The following is a 26,172-nucleotide window of genomic DNA, read 5'->3' on the forward strand; positions in this document are numbered from 1 at the left end:
ATCTCAGTTTCATCTCATCTTGTTCTTGTGACCCCAGGGATAGCATAGCATCCATTATAATGTTAAAAATGTAATGACTATGATCAAGGTCCCTTTGTGTTAAAAAGTGGTGGGGACATAAAGGCTGAGATTACATGTGAGACGATGCACATTATTGAGGTCATGACAACAAATCGAGAAGATATTTTAACACAATTTTGAAGAAATAATCAGTGCTGAAATATATGAGTGGGGGTCTGGGGGTCCTCCCCCCGAAGATTTCGAGCCTTAAACACTTAATTAAACCTGCATTCTGTACCAATTTATCATGGAAATGTCTTTATTTATATGAAGGGAAACACAAAATTCAGGTAACTATTCAAAATATAAAAATATAAGGAAATATAATACAGTAATCAGTAGCTTGTATTTTTTTAGCTTAAAGGTGACCTATTATACTACATTTCCAGCCATATATTGTGGTTCTGTGATTCCTGTATGGTGGCTTTGCATGATTCAAAGTTCAAAAAAATAATTTTCTATCTTATACTGGCTCTTCATGCAGGCCCGCATTTCAGCCTCTGTCTGAAACAAGCTGTAGATGCTCCTGTCTCTTTAAACCCCCACGTTCCACCCATAGACTGGTTCCACCCCAAAGCCCACTGTCTTCTGACTGGCCAAGATCCTGAAGCATGCTTACCAGGCTGTTCTTGCCACTGAGCAGTACAAGGTTCAAGGTTCAAAGTTCAAGGTTACTTTATTATCCCCGAGGGGCAATTTGGTTTACAGACAGCAGTAACAAATACATGTTTCAAACACAAAAAATAAACAAACACAACCACAGTACAACATTTAAATTGAATTTACAGGTTATTATTAACAATGGGGATAACAGCCGAGATGAATGACCTTTTTAATCTATTCATTCTGCATCGCGGAAGACTATATCTGCGCCCGGATGGCAGCAGCATAAATTCAACCCACAAGGGATGACTCGGATCAGCCAGGATGTCTCTCGCCTTCTTCAAGGATCTGACCTTATACAGGTCATGTAAGTCATCTAAGGGTGCGCCCGCAATTTTGCTGCATACCTTCACAACACCTTGCATGCTATTTTTCTGTTTAATAGAAAGTGACCCGTGTCAGCAGATAAAAGAGAAAGTGAGAACTGACTCAATAAAACAGAATAAAATATTTTCATAAAAACAGTGTCGACATTAAAACTGCGAAGCTTACGAAAAAAGTACATGCGCTGATGTGCTTTTTTACACACAGCATCAGCCTGGGACTCAAAGCCCAGTTTAGTGTCGATCACAGTCCCAAGATATTTGCACCGCTGCACTAGTTCACGCCTCTGCCCGACCTGTAGGCAAACTGGAGAGGGTCTAACTTATTCTGTACAATGTCCAAAAGTGCATCCTTCACTAGCAATTCAGCAGCAAACTTTCGAAATGTTAAACTTGTTCTGCATTAATGGTTATGATTAATGAAGTTATCACTTAGCATTAACACATTAGAGACTAACCACCATGTAGAGCAATTTTCTTGAACTGGATTTAATGAATAAGAACAGTGTACCATAATTAAACTGCTGACTGGAATTAATGTTATATACTAGTGCATGGTTTACAAACTAATCACCAATTACTTAAATCCACCCCCAGGCCCAACCTTCCACCCACTGCGGATGTGGTCTGCCTCCTTCCCCAATTGTCCTCTTTTTTGAAAACCAAAACATGGTCACCCTAGACATGTCTCCAGCATCCCCAGTGTAAATGGAACCCATGTCTATGATAGACAGGGATGTTCCACAAATGGGCGTGGAAGGCTTTGTAGTAAAAAAAAAAAAATGCTGTTCCTGCGCCTTTAAGACAATTTGGCAGTTTTCAGCCAATCAGAGCACAGAAGGGGGAGGGAAGGGAGCGGGTGGGTAGCAACAGTTGCCCTGGTGAGGACGAAGCGCCATAGCCACGGTAGCCCTGGCGACAAGAGCCCAGCAACAAGAATCAACAACAACAACAACTGAATCCGCCATAAAAATAAAAGAAGACAGTTTACCGGCGGGAAATACACACGTGGAACCAGAGGTGAAGCTCTTTACATATAGGAACTATTTTATGTCCAATTATGCTTCAACTGAATTGTGCTGTTGCCTTTTCACCTTGTTGTGTCAGTAGCCATAACAGCCAAGTGCTTCGCTGAGGTTAGCCTGCAAGCTAGCCGTCGTGCTGATAATCAGTCGTTTCTTAAGTGGGGTAGTTTGTGCAAGTGATACTGAAGTGTGCCTGCCATGACGACGCGGCCACAGATGCACACTCAAGCAGGCCGTTGTTATGGCGATGTCAAATGCAAAAGGTACAAAATGGCGGTTGTTGTAGAGACCAGTTAGCTCGCTGCCCGTGTTATCTCTGCTAGATAGCTAGCTTCAGCGCTGTCACGACAGACGTGTGCTCGCTGCTGCTCACCAGTAACGGGCACTCGTCTTTTTTAACGATAATTTACGTGCATCATACGGAGGAATAAGACATTATGTGTTTGTTTTTTCAGCTGCCGGCTCAACGCAACACCAAGTCCCGGAGTACGTACCGTGTAACGTTACTCCCCATTCGTGAGAACAAATTAGGGTAGTCAAATTAAAAGTGTTCTTTTGACAGTTTTGGCTGTAAGTTACTGTTGAGGCAGGGCAGAGTTGTAACAAGCACATGCAAGTGAAAAATCGTGTCTGTCGATTGTGGAAAGTTGAAGAAGCTAGGGCAGGTGGCGGACATTTAACATCTAATGTTAATGGGCGTGGCGGAGGAGAGCGATTTTCAGGTGCTTTGAAGGTCCCAGGTCAGCTTAGGGTTAGGGTTAGCTTTGTAGAATATTAATAGGGTTTCTTGTTGCCATCTGACCATTAACGTCAGGACTAAAACCGACTCATTTGGTTTTGTATGATGTAAACCATTTCCTCTGCCCTATCTTTTTTTATAGTCCGTTAAACAAAGATGAAGAAAGGCACGAAGTTTATAAGTCAGCATCTAGGATATTGAATTAAAAATATCACAAATTTAGGACAATGTGTACCTGTCATTTCCTCATAACTGTGTACAACATAAAAGTCTGCATTGCAATATTAGTGTAGCGTGGTAAGGGATTTTCCCAACTTGTGCTATAGGCACAATTTTGTATGTGAATGGCAGAGGATGTGAGATCACATTACAGGTAATGAGACACCAAAATGCATGTTCCTGTCAATGGTCCTCTACCGTTCTCCACATTAGCTGCACCACCAACAGGCCATAATAGTACTTTCCTCTTACTCATTCATTCGCATCTAGGCACCAAATGAGAATGCAGAAATATTCCTGATGTCCCCAGGAAATGAACTGTTGACCACAGATTAAAGTTACTAGAAACAAATAGGCCGGTATAGTGATCACATCAGCATCTGATGTTGATTATTATGTTCTTCTTACACTTTTAACATAATGTCTTAAGTGTTGTCCATGTCTAGTCACAAAAATATTAAGTATTACCTCTGTACTGCCAGTTACACATTATCAAAGTAATATATTACTAGAAGCTGTGATTCATTGCATCCCTCTTATCTAGCAAAACTCTTACTAGATCTCTATCCCCTGCCCTGTATGTACCTCAGTGAGTATACAGTGGTTCGAATGATCAAATTACATCAGGTTATTCTAACCAAATGCAGCCTGGAAACAAACAGTTCCAGGATTAATCCTGAGGATCAAATCTCACGCCACCCATCTCAGTAACAGTTTTTTTCCACAGACAGACAGGCTGCTGAATAGCTGACGCATACAAATGCACTGATCCCTTTTTGCAAATAGTATGTATGCAGTGTTACATGTTGGTGCACTGGGTATATGGTTATGTGTTATTGAATGGAAGGTCTATATTTATTTATGACCACAAAGTATGAGAGAGCCAGGGCACTAGCATTTCACTCTACTTGTGATAATAAACTTGAATTTGAGTAGACGATTTCAGAGCATCTCTTTACTAAAATGCATGACTTTGCTACTTTCTAGGCTGATTCCCAGCTCTTGTTATGGCCACCTCAGGCTACGTAGGTGAGATCCAGCCAGCAGCCCAACCCCAGGGGGCTGGTGTTACCGTCACACCGGGGCAACCTGATGCCAGCTCAACGCCTCCAACCGCCACTCAGTTTCTAGCTGAGATTCAGACTACTGTGGCCACTCCCACTGTTGTCACACCCACAGGTCAAACTACTCCTACTGATCAAGCCACCTCCATCACCACTCAGAAGCCTGCAGCTGGTAGTCAAGCCCAGTCCACAGCACAGGCACCGCCAGCTCAGACACAATATGTGACTGCAGAGATCCAGGGCTCTCCCACACAGTCTGGAAATGCTCAAAGCACTCCTCAGTACATCGTTGTCACAGTCACAGGTAAGGGCTGAACATCACATACCATTATATCTCAATGGCACTAATGGAGACCAGGCCAGTGCAGGGCTTTGCAGTTATACATGCACAGAAGCAACATTTTTATGGATTGTAAGAACTAAGATATTCTTTCACATTAAAATAAACAGTTTTAGCTTGTTGGCTCGCTACACAGTTCCTTGTTTAATAATTGTTATTAAAATATTGTTATTATGTAAGTTTGAGACTTTGCCTGAATGGTCGAATGGGTGAGTGGTACACTTACAAAAGGACAGCATATCAATAACTTTATGGAAGTGAAAGAATGTCACCAACATGTGAAACCTATTGTTCATTATTTATATGTGTATTTATTGTTTATATGTAATTATGCGCTTTGGCAACATTGTTTGACTAAACAATCATGCCAATACAGCTAAATTAAATCAAATGAAAATACAGGGGTAAACGCTTTAAGTGATCAAATTCACAGTGATCAGCAGCTTATATGGATCAAAAAGTTTGAATCATTCCTGTAGAAATGCTACCTAAAGTTTTTAGTAATCAAGTAGTCTGCTTGGTGTTCATTTTGAGTCTTCTCCTACATGACAACATATTGTTTTTAAACTCTGCTACCAGTTTGGCATTGATAGCTTAGCAGTTTATTTTCAGGCCTGTTCACAATTGAGAAATGCACTGAAGCCATCGCCAGTTCTATTTGCACAGTTCTATTTCACTGTATTTGTAACAGCACAGTACTGTTTTAGCCTTTAGTATGATTATAAACTAAATTAAGTATTTTATATACAGCACATTAATGTATTACTATATAGTGCCTTTGAATTACACACAGTACAGTGAATGTACAGTAATTTGAAAATAGTATGAAAACAGCTCTACTGTATTCTGAAAGTCAAAAAAATTCAGTAGATGGCAAAGCTCTCTCTGTCTGCTTCATTACTTTATATCCATGTAATTATCACCTCATTATAAGAGGTTTCCACTGTATTCACAGTACCGTCTTTGTCTTTCAGAGGGCTCCCTTCATTCAAGTGACAGTGTGTCAGACTCCAGCCCCCCTCCAGCTGTGGTGCAGACAGGGGTTCCCACACAGGTTGTTCAGCAGGTACAGGCGGCTCAGCAGGTAAAATTTGCACGTACACACAAACACAACATGAAATTAATGTTTTCTAAACTCTTAAAACTATGTAGTATCTTTATCTCGGCAGAGGTCCGTGGTGCAGGCCACCTCTCAGATAGCCAAGACTGAGCCAGGCACCCAGCTCAGTGTCACCAGTCTACAGCCTGTTCATATCAGCCCAGAGGTAAGTTAAAAACAAGAACACAGTAACACAGTTCATCATTGGTGATCAAATATGATGTCTGACAATCACTTGTACTGTCACTGACCGACACACATTTGTGGAATACAAACACACATGTCAGCAGAGCTTCCATCACAAAAGTAGATCACTTGTGACATCCAAAACTTTTTGGGTTTGTGTTAGTCAACTAATCACATCTGTGGTTGAACCTGCCTCTGTCGGCTTCCAGCTCTTCCCTAGCACCGAGGTGACAGCGTTAGTCAGGGATAACAATCTAGAAGAATGGCAGCTGCATCATGAGATAAGAAAGCCAGAGTGCCCGGCCTGGGCATCAGCAGGCCACATACAAGAATGTTGCGGCAATCCCCTCTACCTCCCCTTGGACCTCCTTCAGTATTACCAATCACTGTACTTGCTCTCTGTACATGCGGACAAAGAGATAGGAGACCAACCTCATCAGCCACCACTGCAGGCTACAACTGACATTTTCCAAGTAGGTCAGGGACACAAGGGAGGATGGTATGGAGTGAAGGAAAACGAATCTGTCTGTAGCAAAGAAATGTATATAAGTTATAACTGCAAAAGAAACTGAACAAAACTGAACACGAAAAAGATGTATTCTCAGGCGATCAAACAGTTGATATGGTCTAACTTGGGGCGCAAGGATTTATTGGATTTTTGTGTGTCTGTATGTGTGTGTGCGCCCACTCCTTAGGTCCAGCAGCAGCTCACACCAGTGCCAGTGCAACATGTGTACACCAATCAAGTGCAGTATGTGGAAGGAGGAGACAACAACTACACCACCAGCACCATGTTAGAATAAAACATTGAGCATCATGTGCAGACAGAACCTTTTTACAGTTTCATTTCTCCAACACTTTCTAACACGCCTGTTCATGTCTTCCATCCAGTCGTTCCAGCGCCTTCCCTTACACTGACACACCCCTGTACACCCAGACCACTGCTGCCCAGTATTATGAAGGTCAGCCAACCTCAGGCTCACAGGCCTCCACCCCTGGTACGCCTCTAACGGTCTCTGTGACTGCTGGCACAACAGGGGGTGTGTCCATGTTTGTGGCCCAGCCCACCAGTGCAGCAGGGGGAGGGGCCACTGTGGTGACCACTGCTGGCACCACCAATGGGGCAGGGGAAGGGGCAGGCACCAACGGTGGCGCAGCAGGCAGCTATGTGATCCAGGGGGGTTACATGCTGGGCAGCAGCAGTGGAGGGACAGCTGGCAACAGTCAGAACTACTCACACACCGCCCGCGCTTCCCCAGCCACTGTGAGTATTACAGAGGGCGAGGAGAGTAGCGTGCCGTCGGCAGACAAGAAGGTATGCAGAGGCGCCAAGCGCAGGAATTTCTTCTCGTTTTGTTCTCATCCACAACCCTTTGGTGGCGCACACTGATGACATCATAGTTTTGTCCAGTGGAAAGCACAATTAAAAATGCAGAGATTTGTATTAGCTGCAGGTGATATAATACTTTTAGTATAGATCACAATAAAACTTGTTGTAGTATGCACTATTTTTAACTGTGATTTCCTCTTCTAAGAAAACAAAACCATGACCTCATCATTTTCATATCATTGCAGTGCATGTGACGAGGGGCATTTTTTAATTTGCCTGAAATGTCCCAACACTATATTGTTCATCCCAAATTCATCATAATGAACCCCATATGGTAATGATAACCGACCTATGTTTGGCAAACATCCCATCAGTATTCCAGGTCATTAATTCATTGCATACCAAAGTTGTATGCCACGGCACGCAAACAAACGTATTTGTGTTTTCATTCCTAAATGATCAACAAACAGTAAATGTGAATGGATTTGTTTGTTTGTAATAATTTCTTGATTAGAAAAATGTGTGTGCATGTACTGTATATTGAGCTGAGAAATGTGGGTAATGTGTTTGCAAATAAGCACGAGTATGTTTTTGTGCTTATATGTCGAGGTGTGTTTCCTGTTTGGGTCTATTGGCTTTGCTAACTGCACCAGCTATTTTCTTTTTTTTTCCTTGCCTGCGTGTCAGGTACAGTGGTTGCTGGACAACTATGAGACAGCTGAAGGAGTGAGTCTGCCACGTTCCACCCTCTACTGCCACTATCTGCTGCACTGCCAGGAGCAGAAACTAGAGCCTGTTAATGCTGCCTCCTTCGGGAAACTCATTAGATCTGTGTTCATGGGGCTACGCACACGGCGCCTTGGCACACGGTAAGACAGGTCATCAAACATCAAACTGTTACAGAAGACATGCTAGACACATAAGGGTGCACATACACACAGTCCGTTTATACCCCTTTCTTACACAGCTTCCCTCTATGACAAAACAGGGTTAAATATATTGACACTAATATATTGACTAATGTGCTGATTTTATATGCATGAGATCAAAATACCGAGAGAGAGAGAGAAGTGCAGAGACAACACTTTCTCCCACAATCTCTGCCCTACCACAGTGATGCACATCAGCAGCACAGGCATCCTCTTCATATGCACTGAATGCATATAGGTCTCAATTAGTGGACACCCAATGCAAAGTTTCTCACATAAGACCTATAAAGCTCCTTGGAGCTTTGCAAAATGTTCTCCTACGGTAGGAAGAAGTGTGGGTAGAGATGAAGACAGACAGCATGTGAGTGGGTGAGTGAGTTTCACACAGGAGGGGAGGGTGAGCAAGTGAGATTGACTTTTTAGAAATATTTGGTAATATGGGTTTAGAAAAAAAATACAGTATGTCTGGTTATTTTATTTCTTGATATTAAAGATATATGTTTTAACCCAGTCTGGATTGAGACTATGTATATAGGTTTGAGGGAATTACCAAATGTTTATATAGACAGATTTGCCATTTTGAACACAGAAACATATTTCATCTGTTCTAACAGGGGTAATTCTAAATACCACTACTACGGGCTGAGGATCAAGGCAGGCTCTTCTCTTCTCCGCCTGATGGAAGACCAGCAACATCTGGCCATGAGGCAGCAGCCCTTCTCACAGAAACAGAGGTGCACACATAAACACCCCTACACACACTCACAGTCTTTCCTCTATCATTACACCACTGTAACAGTTTCGCTTGAAAATCTATTTTCAAATGTTCTATCTGAGTCTGTTTCTTTTATACAGTTGTATCACTGACTCTCACACTATATGTTATTTTTTATCGGCTATATAATAAGACATAATTGCCATTTTGTTTCACTTTATTGTTCATCATCTTTTATGTAGGCCTGAATGTTTCATGTACGTTTTCTTATGTACTGTATCCCTTTTCCTATCAGGTTGAAGCCTGTGCATAAAGTAGAGGGAATGACCAATGGCACAGCATCAGGAGCAGGCCAGCAGCAGCAGCAGCAGGGGTCAGGGCAGGTGGACATCAGCACCCAGGTTCAGCAGTACCAGCAGTTCCTAGGTGAGTTCAGTGAACTAAGGCCTACAGGTATGAAAGGGATTTACCTTAAAGATTTGAGCCTGATGGCATTCTTGTGAAAATACAATATGCCTACAACATATAATATGATATTATTGACAGTTAAAACTGATTACACTTTGCATTTAATGTGACCTTTCTTTGAGTGTCCACTGGTCTTGTGTCCTGTGTTCCAGATGCATCCAGAGCTCTTCCAGAGTTCCCAGACATCGACCTCCAGGGGAAGTCTCTGCCAGAGGGCATTGAGCTGGAGCACATAAAGAGCTTTCAGCTGCTGTACAGAGAACACTGTGAGGTAACCGACTGAAAACACATTGGTTAGCTGGCGGGCATCCATATTAATGAGTATTGATGAGGTTGCCTTTTGTATCGAGTCATCGGTGGAAGACTTTAAATGAAATACCTACTGTAACTTAAAGGGCAGGACAATGGTAACTGAAGGTTTTACTGGAAGAAGGAAAAATAATGTTGTTAGACAACTGAGTGAGTAGATGGGTTTAAAAGTACTCAGCCAACATTAAAAGTTATGTCCTTTTAAAAACCTCGTTTTCCTCACTTTATGTCTGTCCAATTGATCTTCTGATAATCTGTATGTGCTTAGTCATGTATTAGCAGCAGTCATAGATGTATAAGATGCAGTCTCTGTGTCCTGTCAGGCCATACTAGATGTGATGGTCAACCTGCAGTTTACCCTGGTTGAAACTCTGTGGAAGACCTTCTGGAGGTTCAGCCAGAGTCAGGCCGGAGATGCCACGCTAGCTGTGTGAGTGGCAAACATTCAAAATTCTGTTTATGTCGTAAACGGGGTAATAACAATTCTCCTATTGCAGAAGCAGTGCCATTGTATACAAGATGCAGGTAATTAAAACCGTATGTGTATTGGCAGCCATGATGAGTCAGAGAAGCGTCTCCCTAAGTCCTGCCTGGTGTTGCTGTGCAAGTATGAGCCAGTGCTGCGCTGGAGTCGTGACTGTGACAACAGCCTGTACCAGGGCCTGGTGGAGATCCTCATCCCTGATGTCCTAAGGCCCATCCCCAGTAAGGCTCTGCAAGAAGAATACTTGTGTAGTAAAACACCATTATTTCAAATACAGTATGGTGCAGAGATTAACATGCAGGTAACAAAATATCATGTACACAATATTTTTACCTTAAAAGTGATTGATTTGCTCTGTAGTAGGAGAGCACATAGTTTTCTCTTACTGTGCTCCATATGCTCTTCAGTGGAAACTGACTTAACTGGAATTTAGACTTCTGTTTTTCTGTTTCAGTTTCAATTTAGTCAGACAATTTTATTTCTTTGAACACAGCTTGGAGAAAAGGATCTTTCTTTTCATCCTGCTGCACTGCTGCCACAAAACGTTTTCCATGTTCTTCGTCTTTGTCTTTCATTTAAATTGGAATCACATATGAAATTTGCATATGCATGTATGTGGCCAATAAATCTGTTTCTCCAGCAGAAATGCAACTATGTTCAGCAGCTGTGTCGTTAAAATCTCTTATCCCTTTTTTCATGCTGCCCCCAGGTGCCTTAACTCAAGCCATCCGCAATTTTGCCAAAAGCCTGGAGAGCTGGCTGACCAATGCCATGATGAACATCCCTGAGGAAATGGTCCGCATTAAGGTACTTTCCTTTTGTATTAGCTTGCAGTTGGTGGAACAACATGTTTCTTAGGGCCTGTAGGGTCAGCCATTCCACAACTGTAACTTTGTGAGTGTTTGCAAGCTTAGAAATTATTAGGTGAAATATTTTGAACTAAAATACAGTCCTATTATTTGCCAGCTGTGGTGCAGCTTTTGTGAAAATAAATGTAGCAGCATTTCCTAGGATAGTATATTGAAGCAGGAGGCCCAGATTAAATAAAGTTGCTTCATGAAGTTGTCCATGCTTTATAAAGTTTATCCATCAACTTTATTAAGTTGATGGATAAATATTTCAATAGCCGATTTCCACTCTAATTTAAAGTTACACATCGTAACAGATGGCCAAACCCCCCAAATCCCTGAAAATATAGGACATGACCTCCGTGTCCTCAATGGTAGCTAGAGGCCTGTCGTCATGTCTCCTTGCACATACTGTCTTTATAAAAAGTGTTTTCACAGTGTAAATGGACTATTTCACCAGGATTTGTGATCCTGACAATGTTATGTTCTTAAATCTTATACAAGGTCATGTAGACCCTAAGTAGCACAAAAATTTGTAGAGATATCTGTATGTGTGCCTTCATGCAAAAATGTGTTTGATGCCCTTTCATCTTTTTCTGCTTGTGCTCTCTCAGGTAACATCAGCCAATGCATTTGCCCAGACACTGCGTCGCTATACCAGTCTGAACCACCTCGCCCAGGCAGCACGCGCTGTCCTCCAGAACACAGCCCAGATCAATCAGATGCTCTCCGACCTCAACCGTGTCGACTTTGCAAACGTCCAGGTTGGTTTAGTCTCTGAACGCTGTGCATTCATGTCACCTCCCTCGAATTTCAGTGTTTGTGGTTTTATTTTGCATTGGTTTTAGTGCATGTGCAACTATTTCTACTGTAGCGTGTGGTTTTAAAGAGGTTTCATTTGTTATTCAGTCACTGTGCCAATCGTTCTGTCTTTTTTGCAACTTTCCTATCCAGGAAATGGAAACCAAGCCCCCTTGTTTGTGTAGAGCACATGGTTAGATACAGAACCCTGCACCTGGTAGTGATTTAGTGTCTAAACATTAGGTCGGCTCGCTTCCCTCCCACTGGTACAACTAAATGCCATGTGTGACTGCCTCTCCCTGACACATTGCCCTCATCCTGTCCACCTTTTGCAGGAGCAGGCTTCATGGGTGTGCCGGTGTGAAGACCGCGTTGTCCAGCGACTGGAGCAGGACTTCAAGCTGACCCTCCAGCAGCAGAACTCCCTGGAGCAGTGGGCCGCGTGGCTGGATGGTGTGGTCTCCCAGGTCCTAAAGCCCTACCAGCAAAGCCCTGCCTTCCCTAAGGCTGCCAAGCTCTTCCTGCTCAAGTGGTCCTTTTACAGGTGTGATGGGAAAAATTTGGATGTCCTTATTTCCATTGTGCTTAAGTTGTCTTTGCTGCTTCTGTGAGTTGCACAGAAAGAGATAACTAGGAAAGTCTGTGAAAGAGCCAATTTTGAAAAGTTGTTGAGGATATGTTAGATCAGTCTATAAAAAGTTTTTTCCCCTTGCTGTGCCACCGGGGCAAAGGAGGTTTAAAAAGAACATCTACGGCCACAGTAACAGTAATGCTTGGAACTTTGTCATAGTGAAACCACTGAGAAATACTTCCCATTTGTGGTTAGAGAAGAAGTTACGAAGCATACTGTACTATGTGAACCGATGGCTTAATTCCCACCATCTGTGCTCTCCAGTTCCATGGTGATCAGGGACCTGACCCTGAGGAGTGCAGCCAGTTTTGGTTCCTTTCACCTGATCCGCCTGCTGTACGATGAGTACATGTACTACCTGATAGAGCACAGAGTGGCCCAGGCTAAAGGAGAGACCCCCATTGCTGTCATGGGAGAGGTACCAATACAAACACACCCATACATGAACTTAATAATGTACGCCATATTTACAGCTCTAACACATTCACCTCTCGCCATTAGTTTGCCAGTTTAGGCCGGGGTCTAAGCCAGCTGGATCCTGACAAAGGTAACACTGTTTCTACCGTATCTCAGACGAACCATAGTCATATTTCAAGAATTGTTTGTATCTAACTCATCTACCCATGTCTATCCTAGAAGAGGAAGAGGAAGAGGAAGAGGAGAGTGATGATGAAGGTCAGGAGCTGTCCCTTCCCTCAGACGGAGGTGTGCTAGGGGAGGAGTCTCTGGAGCCTCCTGCCAAGCTGGCCAGAACTGATCAGAGGGTCCTCTTCACAACCGGATCAGCTGACAACTAATCACAATTACTGTACTAGATGTGGGTTGCTTGTATTGATCACACACACACACACACGCACGCGCGCACACACACACACACACACACACAGATGAAAAGAACACTCATTTATACACTTGACACATGTACATAGATCTTTTACATGTGTGTGCAAACACTCACTGCACACTGTAACTGTCCCACTTGATTCCCACACACAATCAAAACACATACTCGTTCAGTACTGCTGCTGCCTGGACTGGATGACACAATTGCCTGTTGGCCCCATTGGTTTAATACACGGTCATTGCTGTTGCAATATGATGTGGCTCCAGAAACCTTCTCAATGCAAAGAGAAACACAAAGCATTTTAACCCTCAGTTGTGTTGATCTGTAAAAATGAACTAAAGCAGGCATGTTTTTTTTTTTTCTTTCTCTCTCTCTCTCTCTCTCATTGCATTGCAACCTGTAGCCTCGCTGTCTCCTTGCTGGGAAACCTTTGCTCACCCTAGATGCTCCTAAAAACTGTCACTGCCGTATTAACGTGGTCTTGAAAAAACTGTGGTGTGTGTGTGGGTAACTTATACAGAGAAGGGTGCAAAGTGGACCTTCAACAGTCAATGGCTGCTGCATTTAGTTACTTATTCATTAAATACTGTTAAAGCCGTGTCTTTCAGAGGGGTAGAGACATTTGTTAAAGACAGCAGGCGCTTGGGATCTTATGGTGAGTTTGTCTTGTTTGGTACTTATACAGAAGAGACACACACAAACAGAGTCCCACCACTTTTCCATGATTGTGTATATATATATATATATATATATATATATATATATATATATATATATATATATATATATATATATATATATATATATATATATATATATATATATATATATATATATATATATATATATATATATGGTTTGGTTGTGTGATTGAGAGTCATGCCAAGTGTGGACTGTTTCTTCTGTAGATATTTTTCAAGGCATTCAGGTTTTTATTTGGGAGACGAGTACAGATTTCCTGTTTGATTTTATTCGCCTGTAAAGAAAATCTTCTTGTGTTCTTGGAGTGCCTGTCGCAGCTGCTACACACATACTTGTAAAGATAAAGCTACAGCTGTGGAATTGGGGCTCACGTTAGTTGCTGCAAAAAAAATCCTCTCTCTTTTATTGAACACCTGGTTCCCACGAGAGAGGTACTATATGTGTCATACTTTTATGTTCAAAGTGCTTCATACCTGTCCATCTAATATGTTCCTCTGTGGCCTCATTTATCCTGTGACATATCATTTTCTTGCCTTAGTTTAATATATTTTCCTTGTGTGCCAAAATTGTTTGCTTTTATCCCGGATCCCATTGTTTTTAAATTATCTTTAAATGTTTTAAGGAGGACTGTGCCTGAGTAAGAACGGTGATATACTTATATTCTACTGTATATTTATCCTCTATTTTTAATTTTGTTGTCACTAAGTGAACCTCTTGTGCAGTGTATGGTGCTGTGTTGTCACACATTCTAAGCAACCTTTGTGTGCATTATTGATTTGTGATTGTACGTTCAGTTATCAACCCTATCTCATTTGATGACTTTTCCACAAACAGGCCAAGGCCCTGCCGCTTTGCACATGTTGACTATTGTCTTGAAGACTCTGAGTTATCTGAAATGTTTGTCATTTTCTTTGAAGTCTTAGGTGTATTTTTAATGGTTGAGTGCAGGTGTCAGATTTCGTGCGAACACCTCGTACCACTCGGTGTGATTCAGAGAATTTGGTGAGGTGCGAGATCTGATGGCTCTTCCTGCACAGTCCTCCACCGACACTCATCTCCCTCCACTGTGCTGTCATCTCACTGCGTTTCCGCCCTCCTGCCAATGGCTTTGTTTTGCTTCAAACATCCATATTCTTAAACACTGTTCATCAAGATTGGTTGTTGTAAACATATCATTTTTTGGATTTTCAAATTCAATGTCTTTAAAATAGCTGTGATGTGCATGTTTTCAACAGGCATTGGCAGCCTCGAACCAGCACATAATCCTTTATATGGAGTCTAATACTACCACAGCTGAGTACATATCACTCCAGTCTTTCATTGATCTACAGCATTGAGAATGGCCATTGTTTACCCAGTAAGAAAAATGTTTAGTCATTTTTATAGTGCATTGTTTCTTATGTACAAAACAAAATGAGAAAAAAGATGTTCAGTGGCAGTGTTTTATGAATTTGGTCTGCTGTAAGTATGACTGTGCCTTTGGAGGTGGTAGAATGCCATTCAGATGTTTTTAATTTTAAAGATATAAATTAAAGACTTTTTAAAATTGCACTCTTGTACATTCATTTTGAACAATAAGTTCAGTCACGTCTCAGTGCATCAGTATATGTAATCTTGGTGGTTTATAGACACAAGGGTTGTCTGTCTGACATGCAGCCAAAATCTTATCTTAAATTTAAGTTTGATAAACAGACGGTGACTTTCTGGTTCTTCCTCACACTTCTGCTGTAGTGTACAAAGTATGACACTGGAACATACACCGAAACAGGAACCGCAAAGACATTCAGTCTCTATTCTGAGGTTTCCGAGGTTTGAGTTCAAATGTCTATGCCACATTCAGACAGCTGTGCCTTAATCTAGCAGACACATCGCAAGTGTAGATGCAGTTAATAGTTTAAAAAAAACTTCCTAAAAAATATTTTTCACTCTCACTGACGGGGTTTAATCTTTGCACTAGTCTGAGTAATAGTGACATCTAGTGGTGATTTATCTCAGAGCTTTTATAATATCTTGAGCCAGACGGCTATTTCGTGTACATAGCAAACATGAAAGACAACAAACTGTCGACACACATTTGAAAGTAATTGACTTATGCCCCTTTTTAATTCAGAGTATTGCTGCTGGTGGTCATCTATTAACAATTATCAACACTGCTGCCAAAGGCAGGCTAACAGCTGCCATTCATACAAGAATCATACCTGATACATCTCTTTAAGTCAAAACCAACAGCCTTATATTGCTGAATATATGTACATATACAATATATCTTAAAGTGGGACACATTGGAAGACTAAGTTTACACACAAACAATGGCTTTGGGAAGAGAAAATATCAACAGATTCTTCTTGGCATCCATAAAAACCAACATATATAAAGTAAAAAGCCATAACATGCAAACTTGAGATGAAACAAAATCACAGCATGTTCATATGCAGAGTTTGAACGTGGCCTTACATGACATGTTACCCTGCAGCTGTACGAACTATAGAGGGTGACAGAACCTCCTCACGAAAGTCACTTTACTTTAAAGTCACTGCGTGACTGTGAATGCCGCCCTATCAGTGTGTGTTAGCTTTAAGGAGGTCTGACAATCGCAATATGAGATAACTAGGATTGTTTACACTAAGCCAGTCCTATTTTAATAAAAGCATCTTTTCCTTTCTATTTGAGCTCTCCTTCTTCAGTAAGCTCTGTTTTCAGCACACAAAAAAAAGCTCTAAAAAAAAACCCCCAGACATTTTAACACATGGGTGTACGACAAATAAACAAAATAAAATGGGGCATCATAAACCAAACACACTGCTCTATATAGTGATCCTCACCCTGATTTTTATGGCAGGACTGTTCATCTAAAGCCACTTGTATCCAAGGCCAAGTCAAAGATGCATAACTTGGTGTAAGGTGAATAAACTCTGCAACCTGTGAGCAATTTAAAGAAACTCTTTTAACCTTCAGGAACTCTAGGATGAGGTCCAAGACTTCATAATTAAACAATTTTAACATAAACCACATATCAGGGTGCAAAACTAGATTCCCACCTTCATCTCAAACAATTAATGGCTTTGCCTCTTGGGAGAATACTTTCCTGTCATTACACAGTTCAAGACTTGCATGTCACAAGCAGAAGGCCGACTGAAGCTCTTCTGCAGGGGAGGGCGTCCCCGCTCTTTGTTAGGTGCTTTAGTGTTTCATCATCTACCTCTAGCAGCTTTCAACAGTTATTAGTCATCCCACATGTATGAACCAACGCTGTACAGTTCCATTTGTCAAAATGGCCCACTCGTACAAAATACTGAGTGAACAAATTCATATGCAAAATCTTGAAACACCATGCAAGCCTCAGCAGAGGGAAATGTAACAATTAAAAAAAATCTAAACACTGAGCAAATCAAATGAGCTTTAAAATAGATTTCTTTGATGTATTACTAGTACCAGATACACATTGTGATTATAGTCTTAATGGCTCTGTGCAATTCAGTTAATATCACACAGGTGCATGACGGTTAAGTGTTTTAAAAATGGGATTTAGAAGACTTAAGTTAATAAAAAGAAGATGAGATAGATTTATTGGCAACTGAGACTCCTCCGCATTGAAGTAAGCACTTCAAGGCTTCCATGTTCATACTGGCATATATAAATGTATTTTGAGGCATTGAGAAGCCGTGTACCTGTCGTGACAGGATTATCAGTCTTCTCCCTCCCCTTCTCCCACAGCAAAGCACTAGAACGTGTGTTCAGTTCACATTTTTATTAAAAAGTATCCAGGTGGTGTGAAAGAGTTTCATTTCCTCTCGCAAGAAATAATAATTAAAAGAACCAAAATCTTAACAGGCTAGAGTCTGGCCTTAAGTTCAGGGCCATCTTCATCCTGATGTCCCGATTCTCTCGGCATCAGAGACCTTCTGCCATGACCTCTCACTGCGTCTAAAATACAAACAGTTGAGAAGAAGCACATCCTTTGTCCACAGACCTTACTATAAATTGTAAAATGTATTACTTTCAGACAGATGAAATGGACACAGCAGACACAGAACCATGATGAAAACCTCGCTGTAGCCTCTATACAAACCTGTCCTTGCTGGGGAGTGGCTGGCTGTCCGGGGGCCTGTCCGTAGTATGCAGCCTGCTGCCTGTAGTACTCCGCCCAGGCTGCGCTGTAGTCCGGCTGGCCCCCAGTTGTGGATGCTGCTCCCCCTGCTGCTACTGGGGCTGCAGCTGCTGTCCCAGGGACAGAACCACCTGTCTGGGCTGGAGGTGACAGACAAAGAGACACGGCCCAGCTCACCACTACACTCACGTTGACTTTAAGACGAGCAATAGTTAACTTAACCACAAATTGAAATTGTGGGTGTTTTCATAGAAAAAACTATTAAATCTTCAGTGTTTCCTCAAGGATTTTTTTCAGCAGCGGGGGAAGGACAAACAGCCCCCCCCCAAAAAAGTGTCACAATTCACAAAACAAGAACAGCAACTGCTAAATCAGTACACTATGGTTTGTTCATATGCTTTGTGCTTTTATCTTGTGTCACTACTGCAAGTGACTTTTTCTGTTGATTATTTGCTTGACAGCTGGCATTCTTTGGCAGTCTCACCCATCTTCTTGTAGTACTCCTCCCAGGCCTTGGTGTAGTCCGGCTGGCCCCCCGGCGTCTGTGCGGGCTGAGTCTGGTCCCCTGAAGTTTGGGCACCTCCAGCTGGGTTAGCGGGGTACTGGGCTGGCACAGCCCCCGACGGCTGCTGGTAGTACTGAGCGTAGTAGGCCGCCCAGGCTGCATTGGGGTCATTGGCTGCTGCCTTGCCTAGAAAAGATGCAGGGTGGAGGGGGTGAGGTCCTCATAGGGTGAGGGTGAGCCCCTGCTACTGGCCTGGAGACCGGGCTTGGAGACCAGGGGGGAAACAGAGACAGGGTTAGCCAGAGCTGCTTAAGGCAAAGACACTGCATCTCATCACAACATTTCCATCAGTACTCCTGCTGACCTTCCCAGGTTTAGAAAACAAAAAGTGCCATTACTCATCTGAAAAGACTGGGAGCATATACAGTAAAACCTATAGCCTGGGATGAAAGTACTGCAGTAGGAATGTTTATAAAGAGAGCCAACATGCAAAAATGTGCAAAAAATAAACATTGATCCTTGACAACCAGGAGAGGCAGTGAAGTCAAACATGACTCACTGGGGTCATGGGGTGCCTGGGGTTGCCACTGCTGATAGGTGTTGCTCCAGCCCTGAGGAGTGTACTGGTGAGGACCTGGAGGACCACCACTGAGGAGAAAAGAAATGGTTTAGTATTAAAAACCTTTCTGGATCATCACACTGACATGACCTCAAAAACGTTCTTCTTAATTGGAGTTCACAGTGGCACATTAGTTTGAGCTACTCACTGTGGTGGTCCAGGCGCCCCGGGAGGTCCAGGGTTGTATGGGTTGGGGTTGTAGGGACCCATTGGACCAGCAGGACCTGGTCCACCTGGCCCTGGGCCCACAGGACACAGAGGACCCTGGAACAAATGAATTGATCACACATCACATGCATGTACAGAGAAAAAGAACATCAAAATCTCACATTTTATAAGCTGGAACCAGCAAATGTGTCAAAATGTAAAAGTAATCACCAAAAGCATTTTTCCATTATCAAAATAGTCAGTAGTAATTAATTTTCAATTTGACCCGCTAATCGAACAGTTGCACAGTGTGGTGATATTTTAACATAATCTCATCCAGGATACAATTAATTCATATCATATCCTTTAAGTAAATCAACTGGAGATGTGATCATTTGCGTTCAGGTGAGAACTCCAGCTTCTGCATTTCTGTTTTCCTACACTAAAAACAAAAGAGTAGTAAGTACCTCGATCTTCTCTTCAATGAGCTGCTTGGCGTGGTCGATCTGCTGCGGTGAGCCCCGGATGATAAACAGCTTGAAGTTGGGGTCTCCGTTGGGGGGCGGCTGCCGAGAGATTTCCACAAAGGCGCCGGTCTGCTGGTTGATGGACTTGACATTCTCTCCTCCCCGGCCAATCACGAGCCCACACTTGTGTGCAGGAATGGAGAAGGTCATTTCCCCTCCAGGGGGCCCCCAACCGCCTTGTCCCCCACCTCGGCCCCTGTTGCCCGCAGGCATGCCCGGAGGACCTGGAGGAACCTGTGGAAGGAGATGAAAGAAAGCCTCAGTGCCAAAAGATGTAGCTGCTTATGTTTGAGGATTTAGTTTAAGGATAATTCTGTTTCACAAGTTTAGATCTGCTGATGTAAATCATCGTGAAGCTTAAAAATCCGCCTCAAGACTGCTGCCATACATTTACTTTTATCCACAACTGATTAAGATGATTGCATCTATAAGTTTACAAGTGAAGAAAAGCACGTTTTAGAGTGTGACAGTTCATGCATGTGTGAGAGAGTGATCCGTACCCCCTGTCCCTCCTCCCTGACCCTGATGCTCTGCAGCAGGTCGTTAATGATCTGGGCAGCATGCTCGCAGCGTTCAGGGGGACCACTGATGTGGGCAATCTTATCTGGACCAGTCCCGTCATCTGTAAGAAAGATTTTAATCTCCATATTAGAGATTAACACTGAATCACATTACTAACGTGGAGGAGTCACTTGTAGAGCTGAACCCACTGAGAATCACCCAACTCTGTAACACAAGACCCAACATAAGCCAGGTGTTGGCAACTTGCTCCCAGGTGTCAAAAATCACACTGAAAAAGGCCCGTTGCAAGCTGCTCTTACGCCATTATTGTCCTTTGAACACTAGATTCTTGCAGGCTCACCCTTCGCTCAGACATTTTTCCAATGATGCATGCTGAGTCAATAGAAAGTCAAAAAAGAGAGCAAAATGGCATCTGCTCTGCACAAATAAACGAAAAGCATTCATATAATTAGAGAATTCAGCTGCCTGTAAACAGTTTTTAATGGGTAATGAGGTTATAGCTCTGGTGTGTGACATGTCTTTCATTTAAATTTATCGTTATGTAAAAAAAAAAGAAAAGTTAAAAGTGTATAAAAGAAGGACCATGAGGTTCCATCCCCAATTAGGATTGATTGACATTTAGGGTTGTTTTTTTTATGAACTGGCTTACAGTATTAATTAGCTGCATGAGACATCAAACTTTCATGTTGGCTTTACACTAATGAGAACCTGAATGTACTCCTCATGCAAAATTATGATCAACAAATGAGGAAAATGTAAAATGAAACCATTATAAAGTCATCACAGGGTTGCACCTTGCTTGAACTGTATCCTAACTCCAGCATCGTTCTGGATTTTCTTGATCATCTCTCCACTGCGCCCAATGACCACACCGACAGAGTGTCGCGGTACGGGGATCTGAGTGGAAATCAGACGTTTTTACAAACTTGGATTTGGTTCAACTGAAAACTGATCCCACTTCTAATTTTGCTCCCACACACAAACTCACATCCATTCCTCCTCCCATTCGAGAGCTGAAGTCATTTCTCTCACTAAAGCCACCATGATCTCTCTCCCTCAGAATCTCCTGCACCATCTCCTGGGCTTGCTGAAAAGGAAAACACAATGATTACAGTACATGGCAACTCGACTCTACACATTTATTTTGAACTCAATGAGATGATTTCATAAATGTACCTGGACTTTGTAGGGATCTCCGATAATGCGCAGGGGCTTGTCAACGTTGGGTCCCTGAGAGGCATCCTGGATCAGGATCATCTTCACCCCTGCACGCTCCTGGAACACAATTAAATATTACCAGAATCAACTTTATTACCAAGCAGGTTTACACATACAAAATTTGCTTTGGTTTTTTGGTGCTAAACAATTGACATAGTAGGTAGAAAAAAAATCTAACAAAGATAAAGTACTAAAATAAATTTTTCTAATCAAATTTTCCTTTCTCTACTTATTATTATCTTTCATATATACAAACAACTAAAGATATTAAGATGTATCAGAAAACACAACTTTTTTAAGTGTTTAAGTTTCAGTAAATCGATCACTGAGTACACATCTGTCAAAACATGCAAAAGTGATTGCGATGCGATGTACCTGTAGCTGTTTGATGGTCTCTCCTCCCTTGCCAATGACAAGGCCGGCCTTGCCAGCTGGGATCATCATCTCATGCACAGTGCCGTCCTGCCCGTTGGTGGACTCGTGACAAGAAGAAGGGGGTGTGCCCCTCCCTCGTGACACTATCTCATCCAACAGCATTTTGGCTTTCCTAGCCGGGGAAGAGCTGACCAGTTACTCCACATCCATATTACAAAATCATGTCATCAAGCCGATACACACTCTCTGGCCACTTTATTAGGTACATGAGTTCAATTGCTTGTTAACACAAATGGCTAATCAGCCAATCACATGGCAGCAACTCAATGCATTTAGGCGTGCAGACGTGATCAAGACAACTTGCTGAAGTTTAAACTGAGCATCAGAATGAGGAAGAAAGGGGATTTTGACTTTAAACGTGGCAAAGTTGTTGGTGCACGACGGGCTGGATTTTCACGCACAACCATCTCTAGGGTTTACAGAGAATGGTCCGAAAAGAGGAGAGTAGGCAGATTGGTTCGCAATGACAGAAAGGCAACAGTAACTCAAATATCCACTCGTTACAACCAAGGTATGCAGAATACCATCTCTGAATGCACAACACGTCGAACCTTGAAGCAGATGGGCTACAGCAGCAGAAGACCACACCGGGTGCCGCTCCTGTCAGCTGAGAACAGGATACTGAGGCTACAGTTTACACAGGCCGACAAATCTGCTGCAACTGCATGATGCCATCATGTCAATATGGACCAAAGTCTCTGAGGAATGTTTCCAACAGTTTATTGAAAGAATGGCACGAAGAATTAAGGCAGTTCTGAAGGCAAAAGGGGGTCCAACCCGGTACTAGCAAGGTGTACCTAATAAAGTGACGAGTGAGTGTAACGGCAAATGATTATTCAGCTAGATTTAGGAGGGGCAGTGCACATTAATAGAACGGCACTGACCTAATATTACATTCCATAGCATACATGAAATTAAACAATAGGTCATTATAGATGAACAATTTAAAAATGGCATGAAAGAATGGGGAAAGCACATCAATTAAAACATGTTTTAAAACTTTTGATATATTCTAGCCCTGCTCTTCCATCTGACAAAATTTGTGGTTGAGGGTATACAAGCACACAGGGCAACCTACTTCATCAAAATGGACCATTTCTGATGCTTCTACATAAAACAACAATGAGAATAAAGTCTGAAACTTACTGTATGGAGTCATGGGAACCTGTGAGAGAGACGCTCCTCTCTGGAAGGCCTCCACTGTCTGGACACACACAAAGTGTACATATGTAACTAAGTTCAACACCAAAAGGAAAATAATATTATAAACTTTAAAACATATAATAATGCAGACAGTACCTGGAGCTATCTGAACCTTGCAACCTGACTCCTGTTGAATCTTATTGATCTGTTCACCTCCACGGCCGATAACTGGGGACAAAGAGAGGGCAAAGTGTGTGTTGTTGGTGGGTCACACTTGCAATAGTGGCAACTATTTATGTCTTATATTACAGAAACAGAGCAGAGTTGGGCAGCACTCACTGAGTCCCACCATGCTGTCAGGCACGCTGTACTCCTCTGTGCTGGAGGCCGGCCTGACACCGTCAGCAAGCAAGAATGACAAAGAGGGAGAAAGAGGCAACAAATCAGGAAATGGAAGACTTTTTTTGCATTATTGCATTCTTTGCTATAATCTTGTTTTTCCCCACTGCCATGATACAAAGGCCCCATACGTCTACGCAATACACATCACCTGAAAGTTATGAGATCTCACCTTTGTTGTGCAAGGGCAGCTAGCTGTGCACCAATAGCTGAAATGGGATGGCAACAGAAAGAAAGGGAGAGTGAGAAAACGGAGCAAGGGAGAGGTTTTGGATTACTGATGGAGTGTGGACAGACAAGGATAAAGGGGCAAACTACTGAAACAAGAATACTGTACAACTGGAGGTCTATTTTAAATACTGTCATCTGTGAGTTATAAACACCACAAGACAAAAAGTAAACAGAGCATAAAATAGCGGGATGAACTCACACAGTGCTTTGGCTGAATCCAAGTCGCTCTGCGCAGCCAGCTTCTTGCTCTCCGGTTCGTCTGTCAAGTGAGGAAACAACACATCTACTGTTATGTGTGTGAGGTGTCTGTGAGGACTGCACAGAGAATACCATCTGCATCTAAAGCCGTCATCTAGTGTGCAGTGCAGAGGTGGTTAACATTTAAATTTAGCAGACGCTTTTGTCCAAAGCTCACTCAGTGTTGAGGCAGTAAACATTGAGTAGCAGAGTCACAGATACCTGCATCCTCCAGCTGTCGTTTCTGTGCAGTGAATGGAAAGCCATCTGATGCAGTGTTGTTGTTTAATGGAGGTCCAGCATCACCCCCGATCTTAGCTGCAATCTGAAACACAAGCGCAAAATTCTCCCAACCATCAAATGTGCCCACATATTACCACGAAGTCTGCAAACTGACGATTATTTTCATTATTGACTAATCTGCCGACTATTTTCACGATTAATTGTTTAGTCTATAAAATTCAAGAAATCGTGAAAAATGCTCATCACAATTTTCCAGAGTCCAAAGTGACATATTCAAATGGCTTCTTTTGTCCAACTAAGAGTCCAAAACCCAAATAATCTTCATTTACAAACATAAATGACAAAGAATGGCAGCAATTCCTTACAATCAAGAAGATGAAACCAGCAATGTTTCACATTTTTGCTTCAAAAAATGATTGTAAGGATTAATTGATTATCAAAATAGTTGTCAATTAATTTTCTTTCCATCAACTAATCGTTGCAGCTCTAATGAACAATCATATGTAAGCTACTCATTGGACTGAGCATGTTACATAACAGACTGTAAAGTTACAGCCTTTAGCAATATCTCCTTCACGCGCTCTAATGTAAAGTACATTAACTTTATGATCTTCTCTTTAGTCTTTATTCTCATTTTTTAAATTTACTCTAAATTATATTTTATGTAGTCTATCTTAGTTATAGTGTAATTTGACTTTTAATTTCTATTTATTTATTAAATTCCCTTAATTTGTCATGGTAAAGGCGTTCCTGTAACAATGCAATCTATCCATCCATCTGTGATCCACTAAGACTGGATATAGTAGCTATTACATAGGATCTTAATTATTATATAAAATTGATGTACTGGTGTCTTATAAGTTTGTTTTTCTTATCCAGTCTGATGCCTAACGTTATAACAATTATCTGCTTGCATCATATCTGTAACGTTATTAACGTTAACATTTAAACATCTTTAAGAAAACATTTAAACATCTTCTGGATATACACATAATGTCGCCTCTTCATTGTTGTAGGATTAAATGATTAAGTAATTTCACTTTGGCTAGATCACCAGTGTGGTTTGTTGATGCACACGCATAGTATTTTAGCTAACGTTAGCTTAACGGTAAGTTAATGTAACGTTCACGTTACGACAACCAATGACATGACGTACCACTAACTAGCTTAATGTCATATTGAATTATTAACAACATTAAATCTATGTGAGTTAACCATATTAATTATGTGTCAAGCTGTGTGAACAATGTTAGCCCTCTTGCTAACTATGCAGCTAGCCCTGCCTCCAAACACGCTCCTGCCCGTCACATCCCTCACCTGCCGGGCCCGCTGCACCGCGTCCGCAAACGCATCTTTCTTGATGCCTCCTGCTCCGTTCCCGAGAGCTGCCTGTCCGCCGAGAAGGGGCCCGGATCCGGCTGGCGGCACCGCATTGTACTCCGACATGTTGACCAGAAGACAGGTGAGGGAAAGTGAGCAGAAATTCAGGATCAGAGCTGCGCAGGAGTGGGACGGAAAGTCGAGAAACTGACAGGGCAAGGAAAGCAACGGAGACCCGACGGCGGCCGGGAAGGTTCATTCGCCAAGTCATGAAAGCATTTAAGCCACTGTGGGGAAAGTGCATTGGTATTTTTGGTTTCAGTGTTTCACATAAGAGACATTTTTTTTAATTCGACAGTTAAGTTAACTTAACACACCTGAAACTTTAACTTGTAGGCTAACTAGTGCTAAATTACATTATTAACATTGTTTTTCCACTCTAGAGTTTTTATGACATGCAGTAAACGCCTACAGTAAATCGTCAAAAATATGATTTCTGAATTTTACATTAACACATAACATTCAATGATTTAATGTAGAGTTAGGAATATGAAAGCTTTTAATTTCACTTGAACACAACATAAACAGTATTTATGCCTGTTTAAAGATCATGAAATGAGCTGTTCAGACATCAGACTGAACATAGATCCATATTATATATTATTCATGGTGGTCTAAAGGTTAGAGAAGTGAGCTCGGTCTTTTAGTATTCTTGCTTGTCTTTGGGTCGTCTGCCTTA

General features: G+C 42.0%; 2 protein-coding genes across 9 annotated transcripts; one reads left to right on the forward strand and one right to left on the reverse strand.

The window, feature by feature from the left end:
* Window positions 1–1,914: 1,914 nt before the first annotated feature.
* rfx1a (regulatory factor X, 1a (influences HLA class II expression)) lies at window positions 1,915–13,442 on the forward strand. Of its 5 annotated transcripts, none has more exons than XM_038698877.1 (19): window positions 1,915–2,066; window positions 4,017–4,397; window positions 5,408–5,517; window positions 5,603–5,698; window positions 5,928–6,191; window positions 6,414–6,511; window positions 6,610–7,033; window positions 7,736–7,917; window positions 8,592–8,711; window positions 8,988–9,118; window positions 9,313–9,431; window positions 9,793–9,899; window positions 10,023–10,174; window positions 10,663–10,760; window positions 11,416–11,565; window positions 11,938–12,146; window positions 12,498–12,651; window positions 12,735–12,780; window positions 12,870–13,442. In XM_038698877.1, exons 2-19 carry the CDS (start codon window positions 4,037–4,039, stop codon window positions 13,028–13,030), a joined length of 2,982 nt encoding a protein of 993 aa, XP_038554805.1. In that variant the 5' UTR covers window positions 1,915–2,066; window positions 4,017–4,036; the 3' UTR covers window positions 13,031–13,442. The 5 variants fall into 5 exon arrangements, with proteins under 5 accessions (XP_038554805.1, XP_038554813.1, XP_038554820.1 ...); XM_038698885.1 differs by having other exon boundaries at window positions 7,742–7,917; XM_038698892.1 differs by having other exon boundaries at window positions 6,610–6,982.
* Window positions 13,443–15,852: 2,410 nt separating this feature from the next.
* On the reverse strand, window positions 15,853–25,882 carry LOC119888366 (far upstream element-binding protein 2-like). Of its 4 annotated transcripts, none has more exons than XM_038698921.1 (18): window positions 25,431–25,853; window positions 24,093–24,195; window positions 23,833–23,892; window positions 23,575–23,611; window positions 23,343–23,395; window positions 23,160–23,231; window positions 23,007–23,064; window positions 21,801–21,987; window positions 21,384–21,482; window positions 21,196–21,294; window positions 21,002–21,104; window positions 20,186–20,307; window positions 19,626–19,919; window positions 19,160–19,275; window positions 18,952–19,040; window positions 18,372–18,578; window positions 17,849–18,027; window positions 15,853–17,703 (listed from the first exon to the last, which is right to left on the reverse strand). In XM_038698921.1, exons 1-18 carry the CDS (start codon window positions 25,557–25,559, stop codon window positions 17,695–17,697), a joined length of 2,016 nt encoding a protein of 671 aa, XP_038554849.1. In that variant the 5' UTR covers window positions 25,560–25,853; the 3' UTR covers window positions 15,853–17,694. The 4 variants fall into 4 exon arrangements, with proteins under 4 accessions (XP_038554849.1, XP_038554859.1, XP_038554865.1 ...); XM_038698931.1 differs by having other exon boundaries at window positions 21,801–21,972; window positions 25,431–25,840; XM_038698937.1 differs by lacking the exons at window positions 15,853–17,703; window positions 17,849–18,027 and having other exon boundaries at window positions 18,436–18,665; window positions 25,431–25,882.
* Window positions 25,883–26,172: the final 290 nt, after the last annotated feature.

This window comes from Micropterus salmoides, unplaced genomic scaffold (genome assembly GCF_014851395.1).
Source record: "Micropterus salmoides isolate LMB-PRFRI ecotype aquatic unplaced genomic scaffold, ASM1485139v1 Ms_hic_scaffold_10, whole genome shotgun sequence".
Classification (NCBI taxonomy): Eukaryota; Metazoa; Chordata; class Actinopteri; order Centrarchiformes; family Centrarchidae; genus Micropterus; species Micropterus salmoides.